A 22,630-nucleotide genomic window follows, 5' to 3' on the forward strand; every position below is an offset into this window, starting at 1 on the left:
ATTCTGTGCATTTTTCTCATGCACACGGTCACTTAATATTTGAGAGAAATCAAGAGCATTTTTCCACTTTTGCCGTAACTCATTCCAGTATTTGGCATTGGTCTGCTTACTGATTTCTTGCAAACTGGCATTTTTAAAGATGGTATCAACGGTTAATATCGGTTCGGTAGCAATCATAAGGTAATATGGAGAGGCATTTGTGGTACTATGCTGAGTTGTATTATACGCGTAAATGATAAATTTAGCGTATTCAACCCAGTTATCTTGGTTCTGGTTAATGTACATGGTCAATTTTTCAGCGATGAATCGCATCATCCTCTCAGCACGGGTATTTGACTGAGGGTGATAAGCTGTGGTAAATCGGTGTTGTATACCGATCAGCTTACTAATCGCTGCGATAATATGACTGGTAAATCCAGTGCCACGGTCGGAAGTAAGGTATTTAGGGGGACCAAATTTGAGGATAATTTCTGCGAGAACCACTTGGGCAATCTCAATCGCACTGGTAGTCTTGACGGGAACTGCAGTCGCATAACGGGAAAAATTCTCAACGGCTACGAGTAGGTACTGATATCCATCTTTTACATGGAAGGGACCAAGGTGATCTAGGGACCACGACTCAAGTAGCTTATGAGTGCGTAATTTCTGCATGTATCCGGTAGGAGCAATATTCATGGCATTTCGCTTCACACACAACTCACAACTCTCACAATAAGCTTCAATATATTTGGTCATTTTAGGGAAGAAGTAACGGGCATGCATTTTCTCAAACGTTCGATGGTAACCAACATGTCCTGCCATCGGACAGTCATGAGATGCATAAAAGATATCTGCACGTAACTTCTTCGGTAGCACAATTAACAAGGTATTTTTACCATGACGCGAGCGCACTTTATACAGAATTTTATCGACAATTCGGAATGTATCGATTCGCTTCTGGTACGCTTTACGTAATTTAATGTATTTATCGGGATCATTCAATATGGTAATGATTTTTTTACAGAATTCGTCGGTCATTTGCTCACGTATGAGTAATGCGGTATTTTTAATTTCAAATGGAATTTTAGTATTAACGGCATATAAGGGAATTTCACAGTCGTCTTCGTTCTTCTCGGACTTTTCAAAGGGATTTCGACATAAGTCGGCATCAGCATGCAAACGGCCCTTGCGGTACTTGATCTCAAAGTCATACTGTTGTAACGACAAGGCCCATCGGTTCAGACGGCCTTCTGGTTCTTTGAGACGCATTAGGTACCTTAAGGCAGTATGGTCGGTAACTATTTTAAATTTCTTTCCGGAAAGGTAATGTTTATACTTTTTAACGGACCATACGATGGCGTAACATTCTTTTTTAGTGGTACTGTAGCTCTTTTGGTGCTTATCTAGCATCTTCGAACCATATGCCACAACATGCCATCCATCGGGATGCATTTGTTCAACAATTACGCCCACACCAACGCCAGAGGCATCGGTCTTAATCTGAGTCTCTAGCGCGGGATCGAATAGTTTTAAGATCGGGGCGGTAATTAGGCATTCTTTCAGCTTCTGAAAAGCGGTATTACATGCTTCCGTCCACTGAAAAGCAACATTTTGCTTGGTCAATTGAATCAAAGGAAATGCAATCGTCGAGAAGTTATTAATGAAGGCACGGTCATAAGTTAAAGCGCCGATAAAGGATTTGATTTCTTTCGGCGTTGTGGGAATCGCAAAATTCTGAATTGCTTCAACCTTAGACGGGTCTGGTTTGATTCCGTCGTTACTCAGGATAAACCCAAGGAATTTTATCTGGTTGAAAGCAATTGCTCACTTCTTGGGACTAATCGTGAATCCAGCTTTCGCCACAGCAGTCAAAACTTGATCGAGTAAATTTAAATGTTCTTCAAAGGTATTGCCACCGATAAGAACATCATCAATGTAACACACTACACCTTTCCACTTAAGGTGGTGTAGGATGGAATCGATTGCACGCTGGAAGGTAGCTGTAGCTCCATTCAAACCAAATGGCATGCGAACGAATTCGTATTGGCCATCCATGGTTACGAATGAGCACTTGGGAATATCAGTATCTTTAACACGGATTTGCCAAAATCCACTGTTAAAGTCAAGGGAAGTATAAAACTAAGACTTTCCAAAACTACTAATCGCGTCTTCCACACGTGGCAACGGCCACATTGGACGATTGGTAAGTTTATTCAACGCACGGAAATCCACGCAAAATCGAGGTTTGTCTTTAGGATCTTTCTTATTGACCAAACCAACGGGAAACGACCACGGTGACTTCGACTCACGTATAATGCCATCACGCAGCATTTCATCCGCTTGCTCGTTAATGGTCATTCTCTCAGCGTAGGAAGTTCGCCATGGTGTTTTCTTAACCGGTTTATTTTCCGCGGTATCAATCTCATGGACAACCTCGGAAAATTCGCCAAGTTTACGGGATTTAGAGGGAAACACGGTCTTATGCTTGAGAAACAGGTGAATTAACTTTTGATGATCAGAATTCGGTAATATAGGGTTGAACTTCATCTTGGTAATATGTTCTTTAAATTCTTCAGCGGTAATGTTCGAATCACTAGCCTTTGGGTCTTTATCATTGGTAGTTACGGTAGTATTAAACTCCACTTCTATCACTTCAATATCGGCAAAATCATCGATTTTCTCACAGGTATAAACGTTAACGTTCTTCATCAGACGGACCTTACGTTGCGAGAAATTGGTAATTAATATCTCAGCTTTTCCATCAACAGAGGTAGCGAGACAATTGCCAACAGACGCCAGGTGATTCAACATTAGCTTTTTATTGGGAGTTAACAAGACAGGACCACTGTAATTGTCAGGTAAATCAATCATCAGTTTAATTCCGGATTTTTTGGGAATTACTATGGTATTCTGAATGAGAATATTCGTTTTCTCCCATTTAAGACCAATATGATTGATTACGGCTTCAGGTTTACTGACAATTTCTTCAGTAGGTAGTCTAGTGTTTACCGGAGCGATAACAGACGGTTCTGCATCAGTATTAGAGTCTTTCACGGACACCGGTTTGTTATCACTCGGTACATTCATAACTGCGGTATTTTTTGTAGGCACTTCATTTTCAGGAATGGGACTTAGCACTACTTTATTAGTGGTACTGTACACTTGCCTCAGCAAATAATTAGGTACAAAACTCTTCTGAGAGTGGTGCAAATCTTGCAGGTCGGAAATGGTCGTACTGTTAATTTGAATCTTCTTAGACGGTTCAGGTTTCAGGTCTTCTTCGAAGCAAAAGCGATCGGTTTTAGGATGTATCCATACACCAGATGCTATACAGAAATCATTTCCAAGAATCACAAATTCTCTCGGAGAGTTACAGATGATGTAAACTTTATGGAGAATTGTTCTGCCATTCAGTTCAACGGTAATATCAGATTGGTACATTTCATCCTTCTGAAAGGTTTGAGAAATAGTGGTGAAGTTCAATTTACGAGCTTTGGAATCACACCTTTGGAATTGCAGACGCAATCGTGAAGCTGTGTGTTCGCTGATAATGGAACAGCTAGCACCGGTATCAACTAACACGATGACCTCTTGGTTATTGATGGTTGCTGGTGCATACACTGGTTTCACAATATCAGGCATCCCAAAGGTACGGAAAGGGGATTTAGCGGGGTCACTTTTAGCGGTGCTCACGTAATTATCGGAAAATCTGACTGAGAAATCATTGACATCAACGTTTTGATTGGTACTTCTGTTAGGAAATTGACCACCGTACTTGAAATGTCGGTACTTATCATATCGGTAGGGAGGCTTTCGGTAATATCTGCCACATTGACCTCCGTTCTGATGTGACATTAGGCTTTTCCCTCACGGGACTCCCAAAAATCAGGGGTGTAATTGTCACGGATGAAATCATCGTATTCTTTCTGAACACGGTACAGCACACCACGAGGACACATCGGCTCAACGTGCTCAAGGTCCTGTGGTTTCGCTTTGGTACTTTGCTTAAAGGTATGACGGTAATCGAGACACACGGGACAGAAAAGCTTACCAGATCGTAGTCGGTAGCTTTCAAAGTCAAGTTCGTGTCGAGGGAATCACCTTTCAGTCACAGGTGCATCACGACGTTCACGGGAATTAGACCTGCGACGGGTAGGGTAACGATCCGAACTTCGCGATCGGTCCCGGTCACGGGACCTCTCACGAGAACGGTCACGATTACGGTCATAGTCACGGGAATCTCTGCGATCACGGAACAGATTATCACGGAACTGCCGGGCATAAGTTCGATTACTGCGGTAATTGCGATCATAACTGCGACTGCGGTCACGTCTGTAATCACGGTATTTCGAACTATCAGAACGTTCACGGCTTCGATCACGGTTATCACGAGAACGGCTTCTGCCACGGTAATTCGACTGGGAATTATTCTTCATGAAATTCACTTCAGCATTATCACTGGTAACATTCTGAACACCGCGAGCATCGGTTTTATCGATATTAGCGATTTTGGTCAGCACTGATCGCATCTTGTCAACTGACTTGGCATCTGTGACTGCCAGTAACTTGCGGTACTCTGGTATATTCATGAATGCTCGGGTAATTTCAGCGATCTTATCGTCTTCGGACATTAATGGGTTTACTTCATCGAACAGGACCTGTAGTTCGTCAAAGAATGTATCAACATCTTGACCAGGTCGGAAAGTTTTCTGGGACAATTCGATTCGCTTATTGAGCTTATAATCAGCAGGCAAATATCGCTTGACCAAGATGGACTTCCATCCATCGTAGTCGGTATTCTGATTGGTTTCCCACATAGACTCAAAGAACTTGCGACGGGAATCTTCGAGGTATGCTGGTAGCATGAGAACCTTCTTCGATGCTGACCAGCCAAGACTGTTGGTAGCACGGCCATATTTCCGGAAGAAATCGGTAATAATCAGTTCGGACTTGTTCGCGAACTTCTGAATACCGAAATCTTTCACGGACACTTTATGAGGATCAACGGTAGTTGACGACGAATGGGAATTAGGACTCATTTTGGATAAAGCATCGACAAGCTGGGACATTGACACGGAATTACGGCCACGCTCGAGATGATCGATGCGATCAAGCATCTGCTTACGTTCGCTTTCGATATCTCGACGGACAGTTTCTTCATGCATCAAGATTACTTCTACATCTTCGTTTGTGGGATCCCGTTCGGTACTCGCACTCGTATCGGTACGTGTATCGGTAACTGTACGAGAATCAGCAGCATTGCTGCTACCGGCCCGATTGTCCTGATCCGCTGTGGACCGAACATCGGTGTTAACGCGAAGTGGCTAGCAAATTTTCGAAATAATTCCCAAAAATTACCTTAGCTCATCTTACAGAGCGTTTTTTATACTACATAACGCGATAATTGTAATGAGTGTATCTTTTTTCGTTAGCAAGCCAAAAATTAGAGTTGTACGAGTGGTAGAGGGGGGCCGTAAGGTGAACCGCAAAATAATGGGTTGCGCCGCACTTATGTCGGGGGCGATTGAAGGAATATGCCATCACTCACAATCAGTGGTTGGCATTGAAGTAATCGCAATCAGGTGCGATCAAAATCTGCAACTGCCCCATCCAGCTTTGTTGAGCTTGTTGACAAGAAAGAGAAACAAAAGACGCCATAAACGCAAATCTGCCGTCTGATTGCAGTCTTTTGTTTTAGTGTCTATGACTGCATCAGTCTGCATGAATGTTATATGGCTGCCTGCCTGTTCTGCGTTGCTCCACATGTGCATGTGCTTTTGTGTGCGGCAGCCAGCACCTCTCGGTACCGGCACCAAAGCCGTGAAAGAGGTATACTTTTGCAAGCTAACAGTGAACAAAACGTAAAAAAACTTTGAAAATCAGCTGTGAATACATTTGTTTGCCAAAAATTACGAATAAAATCGCATTAAATAAAGTAGAGATGGCAACGGCTCAGCCGAAGCCGTTTGAGCCGCGGCTAAGCCGGCTTCGGCTGAGCCGGCTCGACCCAAAATTGAAGCCGTAGCCGATGCTAGCCGAGCCGATTGAGCCGGCTCGGAGTCTCAGCCAGCCGCGCGCCAGCCGTAAGCCGATGTCGGCTAACGGCTTGCGCATTGTGGGCGAAAATGTGTTAGTTTAATTTTAGCTCTTTTGGCCCGTTCAAAGCCGATTTAGAGACTTGAAAAACCGATGATCTTATAAAAAAGTGCTGAATTTTTGTTTCGGAGACCTCTTTTTCCAATAAAAACTGATCAAAAACAGTTTTTGCTTAAAAGAGAACAGAAAAAAGTGCTTTTCAGTGAAAAAGTACTTGTGTTTTCCCGCGCTAAAAAACTATCGGCTAAGCCGGCTCGGAGCCGGCTTAGCCGGCTCGCGTTCAGAGCCCTGCCGTTAGAGCCGGCTCAGGTAGGTGAGCCGATGCTTTCGAGCCGGCTTGCTATTTTAGCCAGCCGCAGGCAGCCGATAAGCCATTAAGCCAGCCGTTGCCATCTCTAAAATAAAGTACCGCAGCCTGAGCTTATTATACGGACAGAATCTCTGTTTAGGGTTTTGTTCGGCAGATATGGTCAGAAATATCCAGGGGTAGGGTGCCCCAAGCACTTCTTTGGCACCCCCGATTTTTTTTCTTTTTCTGTTTTTTATCAATCAAAATTCTGTCCGTATAATAAGCTTATAATACTTCGCTCTATAAAATGGCCGTTTCAGAATATTTTTTTCACATCTGTACTCTGTAAAAATCGACTTCAAATTTTTCACTTTAAAAGCTAATTTCTCCGCAACAACAAATGCGTCAACGTTACTGAACCCATTTTAAAGTACAAAAATCATTTCTTTATGTGTCATATGCTACGGTTTTGTCTCAAACTGTAACGCGTCGACGGTATGCCCGTTTCCGCAGAAGGACCGAGTTGCTAGCCACTTCGCGTTAATTATGATTATGAGTAAATCTCTAACACCAGTATCGCTATCGTTAACGTTACTTTGATATTAGCTTTCGATTGATAAAAGTGCATGCAGTATTGTTATAGGTGATTTGTTATTTAGCGTTAGCACGCGGTCAATACTGTGTATAATTTATGCTGCGAACTGAGTTATTTCATTTTTAATTAGCACTTTGACGTACTACAAGCTTGTCCCGTAATTTCATCGTAAAGTTATAGATGGAACGTAATTTGTATTTAGCGCAAAAATTTTCACTTTGATTTCTACCACTCTACTACGTCTACAATAGCAAATTTACTCTTCTCAATATTTAAGGTTTAGGATAAAAGGTAGAAGTCAACATTTATAATTTACACCAATAGTGATAATTTATGCAGATAAATTTTAGGCGCAATTAAGCATCAGCCATGCCAAACGCCTGCAGATCCTAAATATGTATGTGCCAACCGATGTGTGCCGTCGTATGGAGTTTAACGTAACCCGTGAATTTATATTTCGTCGCTGTTTAGTTAATGCTATAGAAATTTCGGGACAAGCTTGTACGCGCAATTATACAAATGCACTTTTGGCACTGGGTAATAAACATTTTCACACTCCAGTCATCAGTAAGACAACGTTGTACAATATGAAATTATGACCTGTGTATTCTTCCCTGCCCTGGGCTGCCACCCATTTCGCCTACGGGACATTTCGCCTATGGGACATTTCGCCTAAAGGACATTTCGCCTAACAACTGTTTCGAATCATAAATAACACCGGAAGATTATCACGACACGACGGAATCAGCGCGGAATTCACTCGGGGCCTGAAATCAGCTGGCTTTCCTTCGAGAATGGAACCAAAAGGTCTATCCTTGAAAGATAAGAAGAGGCCGGATGTGATCACCCTCATTCCGTGGAAGCGCGGAAAACCGCTGGCATTGGATGTTACCTGCGTGGACACGCTGGCAGCCTCGTATATCGACCGCGCTTCCGTGAATGCCGGCGTAGCAGCCGAGCTTGCTGAAAGGAAGAAATTAGCGAAACACGCTTGGATGCAACCAAGATACGATTTCGTTGCTGCAGCCTTCGAAATTTACGGACCTTTTTTTGGAGACGGTACTAAAAAGCTAGTAGAAACGGTTGGAAACGGTATAGCGACTTCAGCTGGCCAAAAACGGGCGAAAGAGTTTTTAAACAGCGAATATCTATGCAAATACAACGGGGAAACGCGATTTGTGTAATGGGTACGATCCCCGATCAGGATAGGATAAAGGAAGTGTTTCTTTCGTAAGCGCTGTTTTGTTCTGGTGCATAGTTTGTACTCGTACCATGATACTTATTAAAGGTTTATAGATTTAGTTCTTAGAATCTTAACTATAACTTTAATCACACAAGCAAGAATAACAATGAGATGGAAAGCAACAAGAAATGGTAGACCGATCGCTGAAATGATCGATATCATTCACAGCAAAGCAACACCTTATATCTCAGTGCAACCGTGTTGCAACAATTCTAGAAAGTTCGTTAACTTTCATGATGACAATAAAACACGAGAAAAATCTCTTAGATTGTCAAACGTTATGGCCAAAGCCATAACGTGCTCATCCATGCACACACACACGCAGTTCAACACGCTGTAATAAAACGCATCATGCACAAACACAAGTTTAGCAATAAAGCTCATAAACATTGTCGCCTTTCAAATGACTGCTATGCGTATACCGGCGTAACAGCTGCAACAGTGTTACCGCACAGTTTCTGGTCCCGGCACATTACACGTTCGACCGTACTGTGAAGGAATGTGGTTTACAAATATTGCACGATTCTGTCTCTCATTACCACCCATGCGAATTCTGATGGTGGAAATCAGCGCCCCACAGACAACTGTCGCTTAGGAATTTATCAAAACAACACATGCTGCTGTATTTACACTGCACCTATCAATATCATGTCACCTTGACAGACAAACAACCATCCATCACAAATCCGCCGAGTCATTTCAAGCGACGCGTACATACTGAAATCCTAAAGTTGTAACAATTATGAGCTGAATTGTGTGAACGATAACTCTGGGCAAATTAGGTTACTTGCCGCCCGGTCTGTTGTTTGTCGTAAATCGTCGCCGTTGTTTGTCGTCGTTTGTTATTTGTCGTAAGTGTTGAGAATTTTCCGAACGATCGAACTGCATAAGGCAGCGGAAAAACAACCCCATCAATCTTGATTCATCAGACATTACTGCCACCGCGAGTGTGAAGCAGTCAAATAACAAACACATTCGCACATAATAAACATGGACTAATGGAGATAAAAAGCCGTGATACAGTCTTTCATCTTATTAAGACATTACAATAGCAGTTTTCTTGTTTGGTCGAATCCACCACAATGTCGCGGCTATTGTATCTCTTCTTTGTTGGACTAACCATCCTTTTCCTAACTGGATTCACGCGCGGACAAAGTTACGGGCAAAGCTCCGGTCCTTCTCAAAGCTGTTCCACATCATGTCCGATTGTATATCCTCGCGTTAATGCTTCGGACTCCGTTATGCTGTTTATTGACTATCAGACCGGCACACTGTACTTCGCCCGCAATGTTCCCCGCTCGCAGGTTGGTCTCCTTTGGCGCACAAAACACTTATTCACACAACTGCCAAATACTTTAACACTTTAAATTAAAGACACAACTGTTGCACGCAAGTACTCTTGTTCTACGTGTTTATTTATTTCCAGCTTGCTCTTTGATAGTTTTCTATGTGTACCGGTTTCCGGGCTCGCATCCGTTACCCAGAACGGTTGACCTCACTGATTTCCTAACATAAACCTAATTATCAGAAGGGGTCGTTGTGGAATTTTTACCGCGGTTTGCGTATATTTTACATTTGCAATAAAAGTGATAACTTTAATCATGATGATACGTTTCTTGCGCAGATATTGGGCAATATGAAATACCTGGCTTACTTGGCCAAAATCCTCAACATCCCCACGGTGATGACCACCAGCCTGGAGGACCAGTTCGACGGACCCGTCGTGGACGATCTGCAGCAGCTGCTCCCTGACTCGTACGCCAGCCGCGTCAAACGCCTGGGAACCATCAACCCGTGGGATGAACCGGCGTTCAAAGCGGCCGTGATGAAAGCCGCCGGGGGCCGGAAGACGGCCATCGTGTCCGGCCTGACCAGCGACGTCTGCGTGGCCAACCCGGCCATCTCCATTCAGCAGGACGGGTTCAACGTCATCGTCGTGCAGGATGCCAGCGGCGCGCCCAATCAGCAGGCGGACGACAACGCCCGCCGCCGCTGGGAGAAAGCCGGTGTCAAGACGTACACGGCCGGAATGTTGATTACGGAGATGGCCAACAACTGGCAGACACCCGATGGGGCGCAAGTGCTGCAGCATCTCATTATTGAACAGTATATTCCCACGCTGAATACCACGTATCCTTGGAAGGAAGGCTTCAACTGATCACGATAACATATGATTATGTAATTATATGTTTTTGAATACTAGACTTGGTATGAACACCACGATGCGCATATACTGTATCTTGGACAAGCAGGAAAATTTCGTTCTGTTAATTTCCCCGCTTTTGATACGAGTGCATAATCTGACTAAACAGTAAATCTCGAATGGTTTCGGTAATTGTTGAATCCCTTTAGAACAGCTTAAGCCCTTTCTGGAAACACAGCCAAGGTGTAGCATAACTGTGTAACTAGCGGCAGAATGTTTCATTATGCCCGCTGCTGACAGCAGGAAACAAACCAACTTAATATTCAGAACGTAGCATTATCAGTTGCTGCGACACACCGGACATTAACACACCCGGCTGCACTTGCGCTTCGTGTGCTACACACTACAAAAGGTCATCGAACCAAGCGTACAAATTAACAATCATAGCAATTTTAAAATGTCATACAAACTCGTAAGCCGACAATGGAATACTGGCAGCCTTAGAAATAGCGATCAGACAGCTTTATCGTAAAGTCTGCTTTGACAGAACACAGTCATAAAAGTCTTGATTATGGCTCAATAAAGAAATCAAAGAGTCAAGATTTGCCAGGTTGTGTCAAAGAAAATCCGAAGAAAGCCTGAACTATACAGTACAGCAAGAAACGTAAGCTGCTCATGATCAGTAACCGTAGTAATCTTAAATGGAATGCTAGCTACGCCACCAATGAAAGTGTAAACTATGCTTCTCGAAATTCTTCTGCTCCAATCCTCAACCGTTGCTCAGCGCTTCAGTGCTTCACTATCCCCTTTTTTGGTGGCAGAGTACGAATTCCAGAGGCCACAACAACAGCAGATGCTTCTTCATTCGACCGAGTTGATGATTTTACTAAAGACTGTCGCCGTTAGGCTTGTCAGCTGGCGCACGTCCAATGCGCAGATGTCGGACACCGTCCATACCCGACCGCTATACGGAGTGGTCGGGCGGGGATCCTTGCTCTGGTACGTGTTGAGAGTCTGCCAAATATCGAGACACGATGTTGAACCAACAAGCAGAATGCTTTGCGTTAATGCCTATCATACAAACAAGCGCTCTTCGGCACATTTCCAAACCAGTGCTGGCGATTTATAGTCACTGGATGTACGGTTCGACGCTTATTCGCAATTAGGAGCGCTTTCACATTACGGATCGGTTTTGTCTTCTGCGTACCGGACACCGGAGATGTTTTATCTCTGCCGGTTTTCCTATATTTTAAAACTAGATACAGTAAATTTTATTTATTCGTGCACAAGCTTGTATAAAACCAATAATTTCTGTTCACTAATACCTTTCTGTATACTAAATATAAAAAGACCGGTGAGCGTGCGTTCACCATCATGTACTGTTTTAAAAGTTTTTGTCACGGGAAGCCGTGTCTCTCATGTCCGCTACGCAAATCCATACCGTGGAAATGTTCGGAATGCGAAAAACGTCGACTTACATGTTGTACACGGTTTGGTGAAGCTCTAATGAAAATTTTGGAACCACGGACCGACTAACCGCTTTCCACTGCATTCCAGTCTGTATCGTGCGGCTCCACCACGGAACATTACGTAGCGCAAAATAAGAAAACTACTAAGAAACCCACTTACCTCTACAACATGCTTTTTAATCTGCTCGTCTTGTGTGGGCGCAACGCGGTCAGCAATCCATTCCTCCAGTACCGACCGATCCAACGGTTTGTTGGCAATCAATTTGCTTTCGACGAGATTCCACAGCTGCATTTTGATCTCATCTCCAGACTGCCCGCCAAATGCGTACTGTGGCACAACGCCCCGCAGGTTTTCGTCACCGATGTGGCAGTTCGTGATCACCACCCTGTCGCACACCCTCACCGAACACTCTGCGATCAGATCAGCCAAACCCTCAATCGCCTCAACAACATCCACTGCGGTAATAAAACTGCAGTTATACAACACCAGCGCCCGCAAGCGCTGGCCATTCCGGACGTGATACAGCAAATCAGGTAGGTCGGGGAAATTGTAACAGCGGATGTTCGTGATAACCAGCCTCGTGGCGCTGCTGCGGAGGCATTTCAGTACGCCAGCCGGCAGCCAGTACAAATCCATGACCTCCAGCGGAAAATCACCGTAATCCTTATCCGTGGCGGATAGACGGACATCGGGGAAGTAGGCCTCCGTGGTCAGGAGAGTGTGCCACACGGCGCACACCCGCCGACAGCGAAAGCGGTCGATGGAGTCCAGTGCGAGGAAGACCTCGATCAACAGTTCAGCCGGTAGCGGCAGGCTCGCTTCGCCACTACTGTTAATGTTTCCCGGCGGATCGGCTGCATTGATGGGTAGATGACGCAGTAGACGATGCGCTTCATAGGAAATGCGCCCACCAGCCGTTTCGTGTTGCGCCCAAGCGTAAGCAGTTTCCTGCAACAAGAACTAGTGACGTGTACCGGTGGGATGGAACGTACACCTTGTACACATCTTTATACTTTTGTCGCTTTTCCTATATTTTATATCTTATTTGTACATACTTGTTTTACCTATACTTGTCTGGCTTATTTACTTCGGATGACGCGGATCTACGTTTTGACCAATGTTGTTGTTTCTCAGCTGTTGTAGCCAATGGCTAGCTAGAACATCCTTGTTGGTATCACGCCTACTCGATGCCTGCGCGCATCTCGAAGTCTATATAAGGCCAGCGGAATGTGTCAGTCGAATGAACTTGGAGATTTCTCGATTTTATTCGGTTATCTCACAGATTTTCCTATAAATCACTGTTGCTCGTAGTTGTTCTCGGACTACAGTAAAGTGGTACACAGGTATCTGCAGTTCACTCTCATTTACTCGTGATCAAAGGTCGCTTCCTGATCGAGCACATGCTCTCAGTAAATCTTGTTGATTGCCTCTGCTTCCATCTGGCGTTAGCGTTGAGTAAAGGTCACGCTAAGGATTTCGGATTCGTCTCTTCTACGTCGACTGGATATAACACATTGGATTCTTCAGGATCTTCAGGGATTCCAGAGCTTCTAGGATATAGGAGTATTTCCCACCGAGTTCTTCACTGTAGCAGATTGAGATTCTCAGAGTCGCTCTACCGATGTTGTCGTGGTCGGTAGCGGTATCAAAAGTTCAGTCCTAGAACCTTACTTACCGTTTGTGTATTTAGGAGGTCGTCCGTTCGTCAGTCGCTTCTCTTGTCTGCCTTCCCGTCCTCCTTTATTTATACACGACACTAGTGATCAGGAAACCAGTAAGTCCTATCACTTCGGCTAAGGTTCTGTTCTACCCCGTTTCGCCTGACGACCAGTTCAGACACCGCTTATTTTGGCTGCAGATCTGCGTGGCAGGTTTTCTGGTATCTAATGTTCCTGGTTTTTTAGATATCTTAGGTTTTGTTATAGATTTTCTTGCTTCCATACGTTTTCTTAGCTTTTTATAAGCTTTCTAGTGAATACTGGCCAGATGGAGCGGTAGGCAAGAAAGTTTGGCCGAAATGAGAACAGACGAAACTTAAACGGATGAAGCGATCGCTATAGCCGTAAATTGCCTCGTTCATCTTTAATGATGCCAGTGGGTCGGCAGGTGGTTTGTTATCTACACAGACGTCATCTACATGCATTCCAACGAACACGAGAGGGAACAGTTCCTAAACCACCCTGAATACACCTCCGTTGAGTCGGAGAACCTTAGCGCAAATTTATTTCCGAATTCTGTGGGTACTTACCACTTGGTCCGTTGTCAATGGATTGGCATTCTGACGTTGTAGATAGCGCAGTGTTTCGGTCCGCGGGGAGAACTCTACACACAGCACTGCGAAGCACCGCGTTAACCACCACTTAAACAATTCCAGCAACAGCGGCGACCCGTCTGCACAGCTGCCGGCCGACAGCCGACAACAACGGACAACAAAATGGTCGTTCTTCACACGAGCCTTCAGAAGAAACTCGTCCGAGGGCGGCCGACGCACCTGGCCGCAGGGAACCAGTTCCTGGAGCGGGCCGCGGGGCAGCTGTACTTCCACGCACCGATAATCCTCATCACGGTAGCCTCCCATACCGACCACTTTCCCAGGATACCAGATCCAAGCGCCGTCCGGCTGCCGACGTAGCAAGACCTGCGCTGGCTTTGTCTCGTCCGCGGACTCGTCGTAGCTGTGCCAGATAAGCTCGTGCTTGATGCACTGCGCGCGCTGGTCAGCACAGCGAAAATCGATGTTCAGGCCGCCCTCCGCCACGTTGACCACGTTGCCGTGCTGCAGTTGCCCGTTGACGAGAACGTCCACGGCGTTCCACGCGTTCATCAGTTCTTCGTCATACAGATGCATCGCGCGGTTTGTGCTTACACACCCTAACCCTCCTCGAGTCTGCTACTGAAAGTTATTGCAAATAATTGTGAAGGACTTTTCAGTCGAACTCTTACACTTTCTAGCCTTGCAATGTCTGAAGAATAATCGCTCGTGAAACGGGCTCGGTGCTGTGTGAGCGAGTTACTGTGACTGCGAAAAAGTGTAAGTGCATAACAGATACGTTACTCATAACTGTTAAACATGAGTCACGAGAAGCCGTGAACGCTCCAACAGCACAGCACAGCAAGTAGATGCGAAAAAGTAACATTTTACCATACGTCACGATGCCGTATTTACACAGCTAGTGGACAAATCAAAAGGTTAACTCGAGGATTCTGCTTTGAAATTCGACTGGCAAGTTCTACTTCAGTCATTGCAAGCATTAATAATCAGGTTTTCAGGAAGAGACCAGCAGCTGGTGGGGGTGCCTTCCTAGTCGGTCGCCTCAAGACGTTGACTCAGGATCTTCGCAGTCAAGGTGGTCAGCTGGCTAACATCCAAATCGGATAGAGTTGTCTCCGTCCACACTCGTCCGCGGTAGGGAGCGGTCGGGCGTGGGCTCAGTCTTTCAAAGTAGTTTAGGGTCTGCAAAACGTCTTCAACGTCAGTCCTTGTCGAGGTATGCCGAAGAGCAAAACAACAAACAAGACTTAACAAGTACATACCATTAAGATCGCCCCGCATCGTTTCTGAGTAACGCTACCAACAACGCGATCCGCCAGTGCTTGTAGATTCAGCGGCTTCTTCAGAACCAGGTTGCTTTCGAACAGGGTCCACAGCCCCATCTGCAGTTCGGGTCGCGAGTACGGGGCGCTGAAGGCGTGCTGTGCTACAGCGGCGCGCAGATCCTCGCCCTGACTGATACTGCAGTTCTTCAGTATCACTTTGTCGCACGCGGAGCAATCAATCGCGATCAGTTCATCCAGGCAGTCCAACAGCTCGAAAACGCTCAGGAAACTAGAACCGAAGCTGCATCCGCTAAATACCAGCGCCCGCAGGCGGCGGGTGTTTAGGATGTGCTTGATCAGGCGGACGGTTCTTTTGCAGTCAACAAAGTCCAGACTGGAAATGGCCACCACCTGAGCGCTGCTGCTCATGCACTTTAGCAGACCAGCCGGCGTCCAGTAGATGTCCTTGGGATGGCTGGGGACACCGCCGACACCACCATAATCCGCATCGTTACCGGACACGCGCACATCGGAAAAATCCGCTTCGGTGGTAAGAATAGTGTTCCACAGTGGACACACACGGCGACAGCGAAAGCGGCCGATGGAATCCAACACCTGGAAGATCTGCACGAACAGCTCCACCGGTAGCGGGAGGTTCGCTCCGTCGTAATCGATATTTTGCTGCTCGTTACTTGTAAGGCGAAGGATCTTCTGCGCCGTCGCGCATGGGCAGCCCTTGGCCTCTTCTTGCTTCGCCCACGCGTAGACGCTCTCCTGCAACAAGCCAGATGAACGGACGTCCGTATAATGTCCGGCGGAGTAAAACCAAAAATCGAGTATAATAGTTCGGTTAGAAAAATAGAAGTCAAGTCATTTCTAAAAATTGTGCAAAGAAGCACAGCCGATGCGCATCACCTGTCGGCACTAAACTAGAACCGTAAAGCGGTCGTTTGCGCATGGATATAAAAAGCGACTGTCGATCGGTGCGCGAGTGACGAGTGGCAGTCTCTCTCTCTCTTCATAGCAAAATTTGTAAATTCTGTCACTAAAATTTTTATTTGCGCAAGATTTGTACGGGCCAATGTTTTTCCTGCTGTTACTTTTCCCACTACTGAAAACCACCGAATTCTATGTGATCTAGAGAAAATGTTTTTAAAAATTCGAAAAGGTCAAAACAAAAGTCTCGCTACCGGTCCCCAAAACGCTCTGCAGCTACCGTGGGCGGCAATAAAACCTGAAAACATTATTTTTCTTTTTTCGTAAACATTTTTTAGATGGGTCGATAACGACCATATTTTCTGAAAATGTTTTTGGCGTTCCCAGGGGTGTCCGGTCGCAATTTTTAATGTGCTTATTAACAGTGCACGGAAATCGAAAGAAGGAGTCTCCAGCAGAGAACCGCGAAAGCAAATCTGATTACAAATTGTAATCGATGTTAGGAATTGTAATCCTTAGGAATTGTAATCGATGTTAGGAATTACTTACAATCCCTAACTTATCGTATGCTGACGTACAGTGACTGACGATAACGACCATATTACTTACCACTTGTTGAGCTGTCAGTGGTGTGACCCACTGAAGGTGCAGATAGCGCAGCGTCTGACTGCGCGGGAAGAATGCGGTGCAAACGATCTGGAACTGTCGCGCCAGCTGCCGCTTGAAGATCTTTTCTAACAGCTGCGATCCATTTACGCAGTCAGCGACAGACAATCTGCACCGACGAACCACGAACTCCTTATCATACACGCTGCCCTCCTCAAATTCCTCCTCTGAGTGCGGCGGGCGCAGCTGGCAGTGGGGAACCAGCTCCTTGACGGTCCCATGGGGCAGTTGTACTTCCGCGCATTTGAAAGCGTCATTGCGGTGGGCTCCCAGACTGACCAGTTTTCCCGGGTACCAGATCCATGCACCGTCGGGCTGCCGTCGCACCAGCACCCGCACTGGTCCCTTCACCTCGACGTCGTAGTGGAACGGGAGCTTGGGAGCGTCCGTGGAGCGGAAAATGCGTCCGTACTCGATTAGTTGCGCACGCTGTGCAGCACATCCGAAATCAACGATCAGACCGTTCTTGGCCACGTTAACGACGTTGCCGTGCTGCAGCAGTCCGTCGACGAGAACATCCACGGCATTCCACGCGTTCAGGCGCTGATCGTCGTTGCCGTATAAATGCATCGTGCTGTTCGTGCTTCACTGTTTATTCAGCCCGCAATCTTCTCTCAGCAGGCCGACTAAAGCGAATACAGTTTAGCGGGGTCAAGAATTTCTTCAGGATTCACTAAATTCGTAAACGATCAATAATCGTCAGAGAAACGAATGTAATCTGTATAAACGAATTCACTGCGCTGTTTGTAAAACGCTGCTTGACTGCAGAGAAATGTTACTCACGTTGCAGAAAAAGTTCAAAGCGCAGGACTCGCAGCAGCACGGGCCAGTTTACGGTTACGAGGGGCGGTAACCCCGCACAACCAACCGCAGGGCGGTTGGTTGTGCGGCTGTTTATTGCGCAAATGGTGTTGCGAAGACGTCGTCGTCCATCCGCTGTGCCAAGATTTTTAAAACTTTATATTTTTCTCGACTATTCCAAAATGGAAAAATAACACGATGTCTCTTTTCTGGAATACTATTGATATTTATTCGTGTTTCTTTCATCCTTTTTCCGTGAACCGCTCCAGCTAACTCCCCAGCCGCTCCAGCTGCATGCAGACAAGTCGCCTTTAAAAAGCGCATGTGGTAGCCTCGCATTTAAGTACTTTTCGAATCGCGTCGGATTGACTATGCCGCCACAAGATCATCTTCTAAATGGAAGAGAGCAAAATTGTTGTAACAGCATTCAGGAGACACAGGATTCATCAAATAAAAGCCAACAATTAAGGAAAAACATTATTGTCGGCAGCGACCATATGCATATGTTACGCTTGTTACAAATACTTAGTACAAAACCTGTAGATGGCAAAGCGCTCGTTTGGGATGATATATGTTGGGACACAGTAGCCTTATCGTACGTGCGGGCAAGCGCGAGTGCATCCGGCAATGTTGCGCTTTTGGCCGAAGACAGGAAACGCCGTAAGTACGCGTTTGTGGAAGAAATGGGATATCTTCTTTATCCCCTGGCGGTCGAGATCTTTGGAACCTTTGGTCCGGCATTTGCGGAGCTTATTCGTTTCGTTGGCAGAAAGATTCGCGACGCCACAGGGGAGCCCCGTTCCACTGCATTTTTAAAGCAGATATTTAGCCTAGCTGTTGTAAAAGGAAATGCTGCTGCTGTTTTGGGCACTTTGAGTATGCGTTATAAAATGACTTATAGCGCTACGATTTTGGTTGTTTTTTCAATGTTTAGTGTAAATCATTTTGCGTAGTATTCTGCGTATGCACACTTTTTGTTGTATTGATGGCTTTTGCCCAATAAAGATGATCTGCTAAAACGGGGTTGCACATGAATGCCAGTGACGCAGACTTCACCAGTCAATTGCACCTGACAGATGGGGACGTACACTTATAAACACAAACGGCTGCTGATTAGTACTTACTTAATCAAGTTATTCTGTTCTGATTCATTAAGACCGCTCACAGAAACATATCAACTTATGTGTTAACGTTCAATAGAGGGACAACTGCATGCTGTTGGTGAATAACAACAAAAGAAAGAACTCGATTAGGAAATAAGCAGAGGCTCCAGCTAACGACAGCTCCCATGTGTCAACAAAAGGATAACGCTTAAGTATAAATTACGCTTCTTCGACCAGTTTGATCATTTTGCCGGTTACAAGTTTAAAGTTTAAATGTATGTACAGTATTAGTATCCGTTCTGCCGGCCAGTTTAGTGATTTAGGAACAAGCGAACAAATGAAAGATACAATAAATGTTATCGTCTGGGCCAGATCCTCGCTCAAGGCTGCTTCAGTGGGAGTGGGAGGCTGGCCAGTTTGTTGACCTTCTCAACTAGAATTTAATGGGCACCATCCGCAAAGTTGCTGGGCGCGGATCCGTCCTTCGGTGGGTTTTAAGAGCCTGCAATTACCGGCGTTCAACCTTGACATGAGCTCATCAACTTTCACCGATGCGGTGTAAACTCACAAGGAGAAACCTAGAGATACTTACATATTTTTTAAACAACAACGCCTCGTTCCGCTAGTGCCCAGCGCCTGTACTACTATGGCTGGAATCCAGCGCGCGCGTGCCGCTGCGGATCCCGCGGATTCTTGAGACGTTGCAGTGTGTCTTTGAAGAAATCAAACATCCGCACCTCGGCCTCCCGTCGCGACGGGGCGCTGAATAAGCGCTGCGAGCGCACACGTTCATTGCAGATACGACAATCCTTGAATATCACGCTTTCCCATGAAGCAACGCCCCCAGCGACATGAAGCAACGCCCCCAGCGACCAAATCCATCATGCCGCCCATAACCTCCACCGCATTCATTCCAGCGCCGAAACAACAGTCATGCAGCACCAGCGTCCGAATGCGGTTGGGCTTGAGGATGTGACGGATGAGGCCGGAGAGCTCTATGCGTTTGGAGAAAGTCATCTTCGTGACAACGGCCTTCTGGGCGGTGCTGCGGAGACATTTGAGCAGGCCAGCCGCCGCCCAGTACGGATCGTCCACACAGACGGCCCTGGCCACATCCCCATAGTCCGCATCCGTGCCGGACACGCGTACATCGCGGAAGTAAGCGTCAGTAGTGAGAAGAGTGTTCCACAGTGCGCAGACGCGACGACAACGAAAAAGCGTCCGATGGAGTCCAGGGATTGACAGATCTCCACCAACAGCTCAGGCGGAAGCGGCAAACGCTCTTCGTCGCTGCAATCGGTATGTCGATGTCGAGCGGTGGCACTGATGGCCAGGTGACGCAGTATCTGTTGCCCGACAGCGGAGGCGCTGCCACGGGCCTCTTCTTGCTTTGCCCACGCGTAGGCGTCTTGCCGCAAGAAAGCCATACTGCATTAATGATGATGTGTGCGGTTGTGTGGTGTATAAGTATAACTACAGATTGTTGTACAACGGCCAACGCTCTTGAGGCAATAAAGGCCCACCGCGTTTAATTCGGACTTTACAGTATATGATAAGCTTCTGGGAGTCCATTACAGTGCTTTAACCACTGTCAGTGCAAGAAACTTACCACGTGCTGAAATTGTAATGGGCTGTTATACCCATACTGCAGATAGCGAACTGTCTGAAAACGGCGAGAAACTGAGATGCCCGAACAGTCGCGCCAACTGCCATTTGAAGAGCTTTTCGAAGAAATCGGACGGGTCTGCGCCGTAGTCCGCGGGCAGAGGACTGCATCGCACCACAAAATCCATCTCCACCACGCGGCATCTCTCGAAATCCTCGTCCGTCGGCGGCGGACGCAGCTGGATGCCGGGAACCAGCTCCTTGATGATGCCGTAGGGCAGGTGCACTTCCACGCATTCGTAGTTCTTATTGCCGTAGGATTCGAGATCGACAACCGTTCCCGGATACCAGATCCAGGCCCTGTCGGACGGGCGGCGCAGCAGCACCTGTTGAGGCTGCTTAGCCTTTCGCCCGATCACAAAGTGCCGGCTCGGACGCTCCAACATAAAGCGAAAGATCTGTTCGTATTTAATGAAGCGGGCTCGCTGCGAAGCACAACGAAAATCAATGATCAGGCCGCCAGTCGCCACGTCCATCACTTCGCCGTGCTGCAGCACTCCGTCAACCAGAACGTCGACGGCGTTCCACGCGTACAGAAAATGCTCGTCATCTTCGTACAGGTGCATCGCAGCGTTCTTGCTCGCTTCTCACATGCCAAACAGTCACCAAAAATATCGTCGAAATTAGAACTTAAATACTGCACTGACGACGAAAACTGTAAAATCATAACACTTTCTGTGGTTTTCCGTTCTACCCTCGGTTTTTCCTTTTGGAAAAAGACGTCGGTCCAAAATTCAAATGCAGCAACTCGCAACCACGCCAAGTTGTAAGTTGTAACTAACTATTTTGACCTGCGAACGTATCCGCCGCTATGGGCGGAAGAACTGCCAGGGGTTGCTGGAAATGGCACTGTAATGTGGCTCTGTAAATATCAGGACAGCTTTTCAGCTGCATGCATTGTGTTAGCATCATTGAATTGTTTGCTAAAATAACATGCGATACTTTGCTGTCTGGCCAACGAATGTGAAGTGAATTCGAGAAAAACAGCTCCGCGAACAGGCTTCTGGTCAGGATGAACAGACCTGTCGTATTAGAAAGGGGGATTACAACCATCCGGTAGCACTATGTCGTGGTAGACTAGTATGCACGAGAAATGTTGTAGCCTTCTTCCCTGCCTAAATCTCAATCGGTAGAGCACTCTTGAATCCCAAACTGGTACTGCGAAATAACTTGGAGGATCGATGGAGGTATGCGTACGAACTCAGGAACCAGGAATCCCTATCAGGAGCCCTGCGAAACACGAACGAATGCCTTACTTCTCACTTCCGGTCTCGGTTCTTATGTGGATTAGATAAAGGCGATGGCCTGTGCGGCGCGAGTATACTGCGGCAACCCAAAGCTAAGATTAGACTCGAATCCCGAACTTCTAGGTAACCTTTAGAAAATACTGACCTTTAATCCAATGCACATCGTAATCCTCGGCACATGGAAGTCAGAAAAGTAAGAATATCAGAAATCAGAACACTAATTCCTGACCGCTCTGATATTAGGCCTCACTCAAGCTTATATAGACTAGCAGTTCTGACATCACATACATCGCTAGGGATTTAGGTACAACCAATCACAGGTCACAGGTAACGAGATAACTAGATAATAACACGGATGTTTGTATCTACTGGTAAAGGCGGACATTAACGGGGCATCCGGACGTACGATGTGTACTCCTCCCCACGTCAGACGGGTCCCGGAAACGAACGTCCCGTACGGCTGACGGCAGGCGGAGAGTCCAAGCGAATAAGAGGTTTTAGGCAGGCTTTACTTACTTCAAACACAATCAATAATTTGGGGTTGGCTGGTTTTTTTTGTCTACGAATGCGTACATATACGTCAGTGGCGGTTAAACCGTCGCCAGTTGATTGTGACACGACACCGACTTGCTTGGTGGGAATCTCAAGAAATGCCAAAATTCTTATGTTATGTTGTGGCAACGAAAATAGCGATTAAAAAACGTTTTAATGGGCTGATCTGTACGTGTGGACTTCAAGTATGATACGCAGATGTTCATGGATAGAAGTATGGGAAATATTTGCGCGTATTACGCAACATCAGTTTCAGGCTTATAAAACAAGGCAACGCGGTGAAAAAGATGGTGAGATAACTAGGCAAT

At 46.2% G+C, this 22,630-nt stretch overlaps 1 protein-coding gene across 1 annotated transcript; it reads left to right on the plus strand.

Annotated features, from left to right (window-relative positions):
* The first annotated feature begins 9,152 nt into the window (after positions 1 to 9,152).
* On the plus strand, positions 9,153 to 10,550 carry LOC129596577 (probable hydrolase YcaC). Its single transcript, XM_055493904.1, has 2 exons — positions 9,153 to 9,506; positions 9,827 to 10,550. Exons 1-2 carry the CDS (start codon positions 9,285 to 9,287, stop codon positions 10,358 to 10,360), a joined length of 756 nt encoding a protein of 251 aa, XP_055349879.1. The 5' UTR covers positions 9,153 to 9,284; the 3' UTR covers positions 10,361 to 10,550.
* The last annotated feature ends 12,080 nt before the right edge of the window (positions 10,551 to 22,630 follow it).

Source organism: Paramacrobiotus metropolitanus, unplaced genomic scaffold, assembly GCF_019649055.1.
Source record: "Paramacrobiotus metropolitanus isolate TYO unplaced genomic scaffold, Prichtersi_v1.0 Parri_scaffold0000092, whole genome shotgun sequence".
Classification (NCBI taxonomy): Eukaryota; Metazoa; Tardigrada; class Eutardigrada; order Parachela; family Macrobiotidae; genus Paramacrobiotus; species Paramacrobiotus metropolitanus.

Bases quoted from the DNA above. Each gene is read 5' to 3' on its own strand.
- LOC129596577 (XM_055493904.1), top strand. From the start codon at position 9,285: ATGTCGCGGCTATTGTATCTCTTCTTTGTTGGACTAACCATCCTTTTC. The intron at 9,507-9,826 runs GTTGGTCTCCTT...TTTCTTGCGCAG, and splicing joins GCAATGTTCCCCGCTCGCAG to ATATTGGGCAATATGAAATA.